The sequence below is a fragment of the Oncorhynchus mykiss genome, chromosome 12, assembly GCF_057628025.1.
Source record: "Oncorhynchus mykiss isolate SJ-2025 chromosome 12, ASM5762802v1, whole genome shotgun sequence".
In the NCBI taxonomy this organism is placed as follows: domain Eukaryota; kingdom Metazoa; phylum Chordata; class Actinopteri; order Salmoniformes; family Salmonidae; genus Oncorhynchus; species Oncorhynchus mykiss.
The window spans coordinates 51,817,698-51,831,688 of NC_143033.1; the positions used below are offsets into that span (position 1 = coordinate 51,817,698).

Below are 13,991 nucleotides of genomic sequence, written 5' to 3' on the forward strand. Positions count from 1 at the left end.
AAACGTAGGTGTTACGGATTTGCATCCTCTGTCTTATTGAGGGTTACCTATCTAATAGAACACAGAGGGTTTTCTTTAATGGAAGCCTCTCTCATGTAAATTCCGTTCAGTGTGGTGTACCGCAGGTCAGCCGTCTTTGGACATGATTGTTTTCTGTTTTTACGAATGACCTTCCACTGACCTGGAATAAAGCCTGTGAGTCTATGTACGCTGACGACTCAACAGTATACACGTCGGCTGCAACAATAAAATGAACAACTAAAACACTTAACATAGAGCTCCAGTCCGTTTTAGAATGGGTAACTAGCAATAGGCTGGTGTAAAATATCTCAAAAAGTAAATGCATAATTTCTGGGACAAATCACTCGCTCAACGCTAAACCTCGTTTATATCCATTATTGAATGATGTGGCTATTGAGCAAGTTGAGGAGACTAAACTGCTAGGTGTAACCCTAGATAGAAAGCTGTCATAGTCAAAACATATCGACTCAATGGTTGCTAAAATGGGAATTGGTCTGTCCATGATAGGGCGTTGCTCTGCCTTCTTGACATCTCAGTCGACCAGACACGGAGGGAAAGTGTCAGTAACATGCATGTCAGTCTCTCCTGGCTCAAAGTTGAGGAGAGATTGACTGCATCACTATTGGTCTTTGTGTGAGGTATTGATGTGTTGAAGGTACCGAACTGTCTGTTCAAGCAGTTGGCACACAGTTCGGACACTCATCGGTACCACACAAGACATGCAACCAGAGGTCTCTTCACAGTCCCCAGGTCCAGAACAGAGGCTGGGAAACGCACAGTATTAAATGGAGAAATGACTACATGGAACTCTCTGCATCCCATATTATAAGGTTTGTTGGGTGCCTTGAAATATGGGATGCATCCCAAATGGCACCTTATTCCCTATATAGTGCTTTACTTTTGACCAGAGCCCTATGGGCCCTGGTCAAAAGAAGTGCACTATATAGGGAATCGGGCCCTGGACAAACGTAGTGCATATGAAGGGAGCCGTTTGGGACACACCCCTACTGTAGGCCAGTGAGCAAGAATACCAGGAGAAGAAGAGGAGAGGGAATATAAACTAACCTGAGGTCCAGTCTCCAGGAGTGGTGAAAGTACAACCAGCAGTACACTCCGTCTGACCATACGCCTCATACACCTACAGCCAGCAAGGATAGACAGCATGTTAGGAGGGTGTGATTTGTGTGGTTTGTCTGTGTGCACACATGCTCATGTGTTTGTGTATGTGTGCCTTCTTGTGTGTGTCTGTGTGGGTTTAAGCACTAATACATGTTTGTGTGTGTGTGTGTGTGTCACTCACCTGACAACCCAGTGCTGCCCTGAGAAATCCCAGTACGGTGGGGGAGGCCGGAGCAGCTCCAGTTACAATCATACGTAACCTCCCACCCAGGCTGGCCTACCAACAGGACACAATATTATCACAACCCAAACTCCAACAACAGTGGATTCTGCCAACCAAAGGGTCACACTGGGGGCATACACAGGGCATATTCCCCCTTTATTGTCTGAACACACACACAGCACACATCTATGTATCAATCTTCACATCCGTCCGTCCATCCATCCATCCATTCATACATCAACCGTGTCAGGCCACTCATAGGAAGGAGAGGACAAGAGGAGGAGGTGAGGTGGATACCTGTATCTTACTGAAGAATATCTTATCCCACAGGCTGTCCATGCGGATGATCCCACTGCTGACCTCTGCCCCTTTTCTCTTGGCTGCAAAGTTCAGCAGCCAGCGCTTTAATGGGGTGTTGGCCTGGCTGAAGATCTGTGGAACACACACACACACACACGAGAGAGAGGGTGAGTTGATATAAGATATGGAGAATGTGGGGAGGTGTGTGAGTCTATGCGTGTACATGTGTGGGTAGGTGGTTCTCTCACCTTGTCGTACATGCGGTTGAGCAATCGAGGCACCACAGGGAAGATGGTGGGCCGTAAGGCCTTCATGTCATCAGACAGCAGGCGGATGTCACCTTGGAAAAAGCCGATCCGGCCACCATGACAATACACCACAGACTGGGGAATTAGAGAGAAAGAAGACAAAACAGTGACCTTTGATTCAAAAAGCACTTATTGCATAGAGTTGGGGAGAGTGGTGTAAGTTGAGCCAAAGGGAGCCACCCTATAAGTAGAGCCACCCTATAAGTAGAGCCACCCTATAAGTAGAGCCACCCTAGTTTCTAGGAAACCACATTTGAGTCTGTGGAGGAAGAAACCACATGGAAAACGTAGTAAGCAAGTTAGGACCTAAAAACATTTTCACCAAGTCAAATGAATGTATTGTGTTAGAGGTTTAATGATGCTTGTAAGTAAACCAAAGTAGATCATTTTAAGATTGTTCTATACATCAGTTGCGGTCTCTATAAGCTTCAATATAAGGTCCTAAATCTAGCATGAAAGTGCATCCTTGTAGCTGTGTGGGCTAATATAGTCAAAATGTTTGTCTTAGGGTAAATTGAGCCAATGGTTAAGCATATGGCAAGTTAAGAAAACTGAAATGTTTTTTTCCCACGTGTAATGCAAGGTATTATCGCTGGGATATGAGATAACAACAGGGCCTGGCCTATGCTAAAAGTGATTAGAAAAAGTACAAAGTGTTTGTTAAACCTGTGTTAAAAGATTATAAGAATTATTAAAAGACTAAAAAAAGTGATTGTGATTGTGTTGAATTGTGTTTGGAAAATAAAGATAGACAGTTTTAAAAAGGAAGTGGTAATATTTCATTCAGTACAGAAATGTGTAGGTGGCTTAATTTACCCAATCCTGAGGCTCAATTTACACCATATAAGCAATGTTTTCAAAACTGTAATGTTTACATTAATTCTGATGATTTCCAGGAATGCGCAACATCCTGAAATATATGTAGATGTTTTTGTTAGGTAGAATATTATAAACGCAACATGCAACAATTTCATTGTATTTACTGAGTTAGTTCATATGAGGAAATCAGTCAATTTAAATAAATTAATTGGCCACTAATCTATGGATTTCACATGACTGGGAATACAGATATGCATCTGTTGGTCACAGATACCTTTAAAAAAAATGGGCCTCACAATGAGCCTCAGGATCTCGTTACGGTATTTCTGTGCATTCAAATTGCCATCAATAAAATGCAATTGTGTTCGTTGTCCGTAGCTTATGCCTGCCCATACCATAACCCCACGGCCACCATGGGGCACTCTGCTCATCCACACGACGCCATAGACAGGGTTTGCAGTTGTGAGGCCGGTTGGACGTACTGCTAAATTCTCTGAAACAACGTTGGGGGTGGCTTATGGTAGAGAAATTAACATTACATTCGGTGGAAACAGCTCTGGTGGACATTCCTGCAATCAACATGCCAATTGCACGCTCCCTCAAAACCTAATACATCTGTGGCATTGTGTTGTGTGACAAAACTGCACATTTTAGAGTGGCCTTTTATTGTCCCCAGCACAAGTTGCACCTGTGTAATGATCATGCTGTTTAATCAGATGATTGATATGCCACACCTGTCAGGTGGATGAATTATTTTGGCAAAGGAAAAATGCTCACTGACAGGGATGTAAACAAATTTGTGCACAACATTTGAGAGAAATAAGCTTGTGCGCAAGAAACATTTCTGGGATCCTTTATTTCAGCTCATGAAACATGAAACACTTGTTTATATGTTACATGTTTATATTTTTGTTCCGTGTACAGTATATTTCCCTTGACAGAGTGATGCTGAATGTATTTCTTTTTATAACATTATACTTGGTAACAGAGCAATTAAATAGAGCAATTGAATAGCCCAATGAATAGTGTGAGTTGTTTCAGATTTGTTTATATACTTTAGAAGTACCTTTTTATCCTTCCTAAACACCAAATGGCTGATAGTCATTTATAACCTCCTCACTCTTCTCTGTTTCTTAACAATTAGAAATTTGGTTAAAAGTGGATCTGACCTAATACATGGTCATGGTTAGAAGGGATCCAGCTTTTGTCAAATAAACGTCAAAAGTGGAAATGTTTAGCATTTTAGCTAACCCTAACCCCTTTTCTAACCTTAAGCTAATTATCCTAACCTGCTATGTTAATTCTCCTAACCTGCTACTGCCTTCTAGCCATGACCCTAATTCAATCCCATCTTTGGAGCATTTCCTACTTTGGAGGAAAGGCTCTGCAGGGACCGCCTTTTCTCTTCTTCTCTGTGTTGACAGACATGATTTGCATAATAGGACTGCAGCACCCTGGCAGGTATCATAATACTGCATGTGGCATACATGTTTAAATGTTTTATTGTCACATACAGTGGGGCATAAAAGTATTTAGTCAGCCACCAATTGTGCAAGTTCTCCCACTTAAAAAGATGAGAGAGGCCTGTAATTGTCATCATAGGTACACTTCAACTATGACAGACAAAATTAGAAAAGAAAATCCAGAAAACCACATTGTAGGATTTTTTATGAATTTATTTGCAAATTATGGTGGAAAATAAGTATTTGGTCAATAACAACAGTTTATCTCAATACTTTGTTATATACCCTTTGTTGGCAATGACAGAGGTCAAACGTTTTCTGTAAGTCTTCACAAGGTTTTCACGCACTGTTGCTGGTATTTTGGCCCATTCCTCCATGCAGATCTCCTCTAAAGCAGTGATGTTTTGGGGCTGTTGCTGGGCAACACGGACTTTCAACTCCCTCCAAAGATTTTCTATGGGGTTGAGATCTGGAGACTGGCTAGGCCACTCCAGGGCCTTGAAATGCTTCTTACAAAGCCACTCCTTTGTTGTGTTTGGAATCCTTGTCATGCTGAAAGACCCAGCCACGTTTCTTCTTCAATGCCATTGCTGATGGAAGGAGGTTTTCACTCAAAATCTCACGATACATGGCCCCATTCATTCTTTCCTTTACACGGATCAGTCGTCCTGGTCCCTTTGCAGAAAAACAGCCCCAAAGCATGATGTTTCCACCCCCATGCTTCACAGTAGGTATGGTGTTCTTTGGTTGCAACTCAGCATTCTTTGTCCTCGAAACACGACGAGTTGAGATTTTACCAAAAAGTTATATTTTGATTTCCTCTGACCATTTGACATTCTCCCAATCTTCTTCTGGATCATCCAAATGCTCTCTAGCAAACTTCAGACGGGCCTGGACATGTACTGGCTTAAGCAGGGGGACACGTCTGGCACTGCAGGATTTGAGTCCCTGGCGGCATAGTGTGTTACTGATGGTAGGCTTTGTTACTTTGGTCCCAGCTCTCTGCAGGTCATTCACTAGGTCCCCATGTGGTTCTGGGATTTTTGCTCACCGTTCTTGTGATCATTTTGACCCCACGAGGTGAGATCTTGCGTGGAGCCCCAGATCGAGGGAGATTATCAGTGGTCTTGTATGTCTTCCATTTCCTAATAATTGCCCCCACAGTTGATTTCTTCAAACCAAGCTGCTTACCTATGGCAGAGTCTTCCCAGCCTGGTGCAGGTCTACAATTTTGTTTCTGGTGTCCTTTGACAGCTCTTTGGTCTTGGCCACAGTGGAGTTTGGAGTGTGACTGTTTGAGGTTGTGGACAGGTGTCTTTTATATTGATAACAAGTTCAAACAGGTGCCATTAATACAGGTAACGAGTGGAGGACAGAGGAGCCTCTTAAAGAAGAAGTTACAGTTCTGTGAGAGCCAGAAATCTTGCTTATTTGTAGGTGACCAAATACTTATTTTCCACCATAATTTGCAAATAAATTCATAAAAATCCTACAATGTGATTTTCTGAATTTTTTTTCTCATTTTGTCTGTCATAGTTGAAGTGTACCTATGATGAAAATTACAGGCCTCTCTCATCTTTTTAAGTGGGAGAACTTGCACAATTGGTGGCTGACTAAATACTTTTTTGCCCCACTGTATACCGGATAGCTGCAGTGAAATGTGTTGTTTTATAGGGTCAACCATAGTAGTACTTCATCCCTGGAGCAATTATGGTTAAGTGCCTAGCTCAAGTGTACATTGACAGATTTTTCACCTTGTCAGCTCGGGTATTTAATCCAGCGACCTTTTGGTTACTTGCCCAACGCTCTAAGCGCCGGGCCACCTGCTGCCCTAGGAATATCACAGCATAGGCACAGCCTACTCACGGAGTTCTACACAGAACATGAGGTGTTCCTTCTGAGGATTAACTTGTGGGTATCTGCGTTGCTGCATAGAAGTCCCACGCATTAACAGTGTCTGGATGTGTGTATTCTCGTGAACGTGAAGCACATGTCTGAGAGGTGGTTTCCTGTGTCTGTGTCCGCCTCTCACACGCTGACAGTAGAAGAACACGTACTGCAGTGGGACAAAGCAGGCATGCTGGTTGAACGCGTGTGGTTGCTTTACCTCCTCAGTACTGCAGCTGGTCTAGTGCCAGCTCTGTTGTTTTTCTCATTGTAGTCTATCAAAAGAATAGGGTCGTTCCTGACTGATCCTAAATGAGTAGTTAGGGACAGGAAACACTTTTAAACCCTAGCTACAGGAAACAACAGACCAAGCTTGTGGTCCAAATGGCTCCCTATTCCCTTTGTAGTGCAATATATAACATAGGGTGCCAATTGGGACTCGAGTTTCCTGTAGCTGTGAGAAACGGATGAAATAAAGCACACACCCTTAACCGTATGAGCCAGCTTTTACAGAGGCAGCAGATAGGGTATCAGTAAAGAGCTGACTGGTTCTGGCAAAGTTAACATCCCAGATAGCAAGGTCAATTGCAGCCGAGGACCAGGGCAATTGCCAAGATCCTTCAGGTCTGGAAACGCACGCACACACACACACACACACACCAACTATAATAATACAACTCAAAGCCTCGTATGGACTTTGTTTGGGACATTACCTCGATGAGTCTCTCAAACATGTGAGCCAAAGGCAGGAAGGAGATGAGAACATCGTCTTGGTTTGGGGATATGACTTTCTGTGGCACGCCAGACAAGCATGGGGGAGAGAAGCGGTAGTTAGAGAGGTTCAGAACCACTTGTTTCCCACCGCTAAACTGTCAAATATGATACTAATGAGAAACATAAATGATGCACAAAAAATAAATACATCTGTGTCTTATTGTCCCATGTAAGATATGGGACTTGAAGCAATTTAGTGAGCCATGCCTCTAACAGAGTTACATAAATGAGAGAAAAGTACCTACTAAAGATAAATGCAAGGCAGATTTCCCCAAAGAAAGGGTCTGTGACACCATAGTCTGTTTGAACTCACATCTGTGACTTTGAGGAAGCCTGAGAAATCAGCCACTACATTCCCGTGTGTCAGCATGACTCCCTTTGGGTTTCCTACGGAGGAGGGATTCAGAAAAAACTCAATGGACTTCTCCCCTTATACCTGCTCTCAACAATGGATAGCATTACCTCTGTCCCAAATGGTACACTATTCCCTTTATAGTGCACTACTGGTCAAAAGTAGTGCACTATATAGAGAAAAGGGTGCCGCATACGGTATCAATCCATGGGAAACAACCAAGGTAGATATACACTGAACAAAGATATTAACGCAAAATGCAACAATTTCTGAGATTTTACTGAGTTACAGTTCATATAAGAAAATCAGTCAATTTAAATAAATGCATTAGGCCCCAATCTATGGATTTCACATGACTGGGAATACAGATATGCATCTGTTGGTCAAAGATACCTTAAAAAAAGGTAGGGATGTGGATCAGAAAACCAGTCAGTATCTGGTGTGACCACTATTTGCCTCATTTAGCGCAACACATAGATCAAGCTGTTGATTGTGGCCTGTAGAATGTTGTCCCACTCCTCTTCAATGGCTGTGCAAAGTTGCTGGATATTGGCAGGAACTGGAAAAATCTGTTGTACGCTTCAATCCAGAGCATCCCAAACATTTATTTTTTATACCTTTATTTAACTAGGCAAGTCAGTTAAGAACAAATTCTTATTTTCAATGACAGCCTAGGAACAGTGGGTTAACTGCCTGTTCAGGGGCAGAACGACAGATTTGTTCCTTGTTAGCTCGGGTTACTAGTTCAACACTCTAACCACTAGGCTACCCTGCCGCTCAATGGGTGACATGTCTGGTGAGTATGCAAGCCATGGAAAAACTGGGACATTTTAAGCTTCCAGGAATTGTGTACAGATACTTGCGACATGGGGCCTTGCATTATCATGCTGAAACATGAAATGATGGCGGCGGATGAATGCCACGACACTGGGCCTCAGGATCTCATCACGATATCTCTGTGCATTCAAATTGCCATTGTAAAAATGCAATTGTATTTGTTGTCTGTAGCTTATGCCTGCCCATACCATAACCCCACCGCCCCCATGGGGCACTCTGTTCACAACGGCGACATCAGCAAACCACTCACTGTCTGCCATCTCCCCGGTACAGTTGAAACCGGGATTCATCCGTGAAGAGCACACTTCTCCATCGTGCCAGTGGCCATTGAAGGTGAGCATTTGCCCACAGTTTGTGCAGAAATCCTTCAGTTGTGCAAACCCACAGTTTCATCAGCTGTCCGGGTGGTTGGTCTCAGACGACCCCGCAGGTAAAGAAGACGGACGTGAAGGTTCTGGGCTGGTGTGGTCACACACGGTCTGCGTTTTTCAGGCCGGTTGGATGTACTGCCAAATTCTCTAAAACGACGTTGGAGGCAGCTTATGGTAAAGAAATTAACTTTAAATTATCTGGCAAACGCTCTGGTGAAGTCAGCATGCCAATTACATGGATGGATTATCTTAGCAAAGGACCAACGCACAATAACAGGGATGTAAACAAATGTGTGCACAAAATTTGAGAGAAATAAGATTTGTGCTCATGGAACATTTCTGGGATAATTTATTTCAGCTCATGAAACATGGGACCAACAATTTACATATTGCGTTTAGATTTTTGTTCAGTGTATATGGGAAAAACAAACAGTTAGCTATTAGCAGCCTAGGGACTAACAGAACAATAATATTGTGACACCTGTTTTTTCAAATTACACATTCACTTAAAAAAATTGTATTTGCCATAGTGGAAAATGCCTGAGTTATACCACCCTGTAACAACTTTTGGAACACACACTCAGAGACAGACAGATAAGACTGCACCAGCAGAGACATCCACCAGGGGAAAACAGGCTTCAGGCTAATGGAAGTTACACTGAAAGACCAACAGGTGGCACTATTTCCACTACTGCAGTGGGCCGCTTCGCTGCCTGTGACTAAAGCTGTGGTTACCACCCTCGTCTGGAAATACCAGGATTCTCCTAATCTTACTCCTTATTTTCTTTGTGACTGTGTTTGTGGCCAGACCGTAATAACAGGTTAAGATTTCAGACAACTCCTCTTTGATGTTTAAATGTATTTCCCTCGGAAGCCTATCAGTGTTAGGAGCCCTACAATGACCATACTATTAACTCTGATATGTGGCATTGGCCCTGGTCTGAAATGGTCTGGGGGGGTCTCTTCCTGTTAATAATACGTCACGCACAATGAGAGAAGCAATAGACGCACGTCAAGGGTTGGACTTCAATCAGGGATTGTGGATGAAGTGGGCTAAACTCTTAAGATAGTACACCACTGTGATAATAATACACATGAACACTGTTTTTAGCTGGAAAGAATAAGACACTTTGGAGTGTTAGTCTGTCTGGTGGCTAGATGACCATACCTGTGGTACCACTGGTGAAGCACACAATGGACAGGTCTTCTGGTGTAGGTGGCTGTGGGGGAACAAACGTTCAGTCAGGATCTAGTCTGAAGGAGATCTTTAACTCGTTGACATCCCCTTTAGACAATAATCGCCATCACAATAGCCCAACCTCTGGCATTTTAAGTGTGACTGTAGAGAAGACGCACACACAGCAGAGAGAGAGATAAAGTAATAGACTCGAGTAGTATTTTCAGGGTGACTTTCTACTTTACTTGAGTCATTTTCTGTTAAGGTGTCTTTACTTTTACTCGAGTCAAGTAGGACTGACAATTGGGTACTATTTCCACCATTGAAGAACACAAGCACTCCCGGGCCTCAAAGTGCTCTTCGAGATCAAAAGGTACGTATTTCAAGCTGCGGTTACTACGGGAAAAGACAACCAAAGAATGTTTGCAAGACCTCACGTCTGCGGTGTGATCTCAATTCGTACACGATAGCACACATAGCTCAGTGCTCTCTATGGCAATCAAAGGAAACCAATTGGTTTGTACTCAAAATAACAAATGTTCGATGGAGAAGAGTAAACATATTCAAATGCTCTCTCTCCAAACACAAATAGGTCGAGGCGGAAGAACTGTCACCAGGCCAGAGACATGGAGTCTGCAATATATCATGGAGTCATGGAGTCTGCAAAAACATAGTCAACACGACACTGAGGTCTGCCTGCATTCTGCCTGTGCAGAGCGCGACAGAGACAGACAATATCCATCTCAAGGCTATTCGAAGATGCTAATTTGTGTTCTGTGCTGCCTAAACACAACGTTGCATCGTGCACTGTTCTCCAATGTGTGAGATTAGAGAATAATTACTGAGAGACAAGATTACAGAGAAGACCTCGATGTGAACTTTTCTCAACTAATTCATTATTTCCCTAGCTGGGCAGGTTATGAGAGTGTGGATGTAACGCAGGTTATGAGAGTGTGGATGTAACGCAGCTAATGATACAGAGATGCTTACTCAGTCAAACAATCAAAGCAGACGTACAGACTGCACTTACCATGGGATTTCTATGCTTCTCTCTGCCCAGTGCCTAGATGAAAAGAAACACATCATCTTGTGTTAGATAATCATTGGAAGAATCATAAAATACAATTTACAGCCATGATGAAGTAGAGGGAGATGGATATCTGAACAACTGTAATGTTCCAACAAAAGAGAGGCTTGCATAGTTTTACGCAAGAGTAATTTAGTTGTAAAAATGGCACCCGCAAAACACCAGTCTCAACGTCAACGGTAAAGAGGCAACTCCCGGGATGCTGTCCTCCTAGGTAGAGTTCCTCTGTCCAGTGTCTATGTTCTTTTGCCCATCTTAATCTTTTCTTTTTATTGGCCAGTCTGAGATATGTCTTTTTTCTTTGCAAACTAAATGTCAGGGGTGTTTACGTTTCTATCTTTACCTGTTCTGAACCGTGATGATGTAACCTACCTTTGCCTCATATTTCTGAACAGCTGAAATAAAAAAACCCTGTGGTGATTTCAACTAATATTCCCAAAAATATTTATTGAAGGCTACACAACCTTCTCTTTTGTAACGGATGTTCCAGTCGCACAAGCATGAGGAATTCCCAACACATTGCTTTGGAGCAAAAACAATCAGCTTTTTGTGTGATGATGCAGCCTAATCTATAAAAAATTTAAATAAATGTAGGGGGTCGATCAGCTTTCATTTTGCAGACAGATTGTGGCTTCTATCAATGTAATTGTCTGCATAATTTCCAATCCCCTATATATTTTTTTGTCAATATTTATATTAATTTATATATATATATATATATATATATATATATAGTTCTGTTCTTTATTATTTTCCCCTAACCCTACCACCCCTCCCCTAATTGGAGTAAACTAATGGACAACAATAATTAGGATTCCACTTCCAGCTTGTACATACCACATACATTTCATGAACAGTATATTTTATATTTTGTTTGTTTTTAGTCCCAGCCTTCAGCTACCCTCAACCCATCCCATCTATCTCTGAAGACCATCTTGTTTTGATTTCTAGATGCCACATATATTTTTCCACTGTGCTGTGATTTTTCAGAAAAGTTCTGAACCTTTCTATTCTCATAGTGTCACACCCTGATCTGTTTCACCTGTCTTTGTGCTTGTCTCCACCCCCCTCCAGGTGTCGCCCATCTTCAAAATTATCCCCTGTGTATTTATACCTGTGTTCTCTGTTTGTCTCTGTTTGTCTGTTGCCAGTTTGTCTTGTCTTGTCAGGTCTTACCAGTGTGCTTGCCCGTCTTCCTTTTTCTAAAGTTCTGCTTCCTAGTTTTGACAGTTCTGACTATTCTGCCTGCCCTGATCCCGAGCATGCCTGCCGTCCTGTACCTGCCTGACTCTGACCTGATCACGAAACACTGCCTGTCCTCTACCTGCCCTTTGCCTGTCCCGTATTTGTGTTTGCATCTGGGTCAAATCCTGAGTCGTGATACATCGTTTCTACAGATTGTAAATTAAAGATAAACACATTTGCTAAGAGTATTATTATACTATTGATTGATTGACTATGACTTTTCAAATCAACCAGCAGTGCTATTTGCAGAGTTCACTACCGTTCAAAAGTTTGGGGTCACTTAGAAATGTCCTTGTTTTTAAAAGAAAAGCAATTTTTTTGTCCAATAAAATAACATCAAATTGATCAGAAATACAGTGTAGACATTGTTAATCTTGTAAATGACTTTTGTAGCTGGAAACGGACGATTTTTGATGGAATATCTACATAGGCGCACAGAGGGTCATTATCAGCAGCCATCACTCCTGTGTTCCAATGGCACGTTGTGTTAGCTAATCCAAGTTCATCACTTTAAAAGGCTAATTAATCATTAGTAAACAATTTTGCAATTATGTTAGCACAGCTTGAAAACTGTTGTCCTGATTACAGAAGCAATAAAACTGTCCTTCTTGAGACTAGTTGAGTATCTGGAGCATCAGCATTTGTGGGTTCGATTACAGGCTCATAATGGCCAGAAACAAATAACTTTCTTATGAAACTCATCAGTCTATTCTTGTTCTGAGAAATGAGGGCTATTCCATGTGATAAATTGCCAAGAAACTGAAGATCTCGTACAACGCTGTGTACTACTCCCTTCACAGAACAGCGCAAACTGGCCCTAACCAGAATAGAAAGAGGAGTGGGAGGCCCCGGTGCACAACTGAGCAAGAGAACAAGTACATTAGAGTGTCTAGTTTGAGAAACAGGCGCCTCACAAATCCTCAACTGGCAGCTTCATTAAATAGTACCTGCAAAACACCAGTCTCAGCATCAACAGTGAAGAGGCAACTCTGGGATGCTGGCCTTCAAGGTGGAGTTCCTCTGTCCAGTGTCTGTGTTCTTTTACCCATCTTAATCTTTTCTTTTTATTGGCCAGTCTGAGATATGGCTTTTTCTTTGCAACTCTGCCTAGAAGGCCAGAATCCCGGAGTCGTCTCTTCACTGTTAGGTGTCGGCAGGGTTATAATTAAATAAGTAAACTGGGCTATGACTAAATAGTTAATCAGGGTTATTTTTCCACAAATAGACTTTCTCTTAAAATGTATTGCAGTGAGATTATTTATTTATTTTGGGATATGAAAACCCAAGTATGTCCACTTCACCGTCGGAACATTTTATTGGTACACAGTAATATAAAAGTTGTTGTTGTTTTTTAGATCCAATATGTAATATACTGTGCACTTATCATCATTCGGTTTTAATCCAGAGAGATTAGAAAGAATATCTAGATCCTCTATGAGGCTGTGCAGGGATCCAAATTGTGGATTTAAAAGAAAACATGAATCATCTGCGTACAATGACACATTTGTTTTTAAGCCCTGGATTTCTAGCCCCTTCATTATTATTGTTGGATCTGATTTTAATAGCTAACATTTCGATGGCCATAATAAATAGATATGCCAAAAGTGGACAACCTTGTTTCACTCCTCTTGACAATGTAAAACTTTCTGAGAAAGTACTTTCTCATAACTTTAACCCATTGTACGAAATTAAATTCCAATTGTACTTTATCAAAGGGATTTTCAAAGTCAGCTATGAATACCAGGCCTGGTTTCACAGATTTTTCATAGTGTTCCTTTGTTTCCTGTACTTGTCTTATATTATCTCCAATTTAATGTCCATGTAAAAAACCTGTCTGAATAGGATGAATAATATCTGACAATACCTTTGTAATTCTACACGTTATGTATTTTGCTAGGCTTTGAAGAGTAAGGTCTCTCTAGTTTTTTAGGTGGACTGGATCTTTATATTTACCACCTGGGTCCTGTTTCAGTAATAGTGAAATCAGATCTTCTTGCTGAGTATCTGA

The 13,991-nt window shown here is 41.8% G+C and overlaps 1 protein-coding gene across 3 annotated transcripts in view; it reads right to left on the reverse strand.

Moving 5' to 3' along the window:
* Positions 1 to 13,991, reverse strand: part of LOC110537737 (long-chain-fatty-acid--CoA ligase 6) — a 90,189-nt gene that overhangs the window by 13,505 nt on the left and 62,693 nt on the right. For all 3 annotated transcript variants that reach the window (XM_021624090.3, XM_090192748.1, XM_021624089.3), the window contains 8 exons: positions 10,682 to 10,714; positions 9,643 to 9,694; positions 7,228 to 7,301; positions 6,854 to 6,931; positions 1,912 to 2,046; positions 1,661 to 1,795; positions 1,322 to 1,417; positions 1,087 to 1,159 (listed from right to left, as the gene is read on the reverse strand). In XM_021624090.3, the coding sequence (XP_021479765.1) occupies positions 1,087 to 1,159; positions 1,322 to 1,417; positions 1,661 to 1,795; positions 1,912 to 2,046; positions 6,854 to 6,931; positions 7,228 to 7,301; positions 9,643 to 9,694; positions 10,682 to 10,714 (676 nt within the window). The remainder of the gene's footprint in view (positions 1 to 1,086; positions 1,160 to 1,321; positions 1,418 to 1,660; positions 1,796 to 1,911; positions 2,047 to 6,853; positions 6,932 to 7,227; positions 7,302 to 9,642; positions 9,695 to 10,681; positions 10,715 to 13,991) is intronic.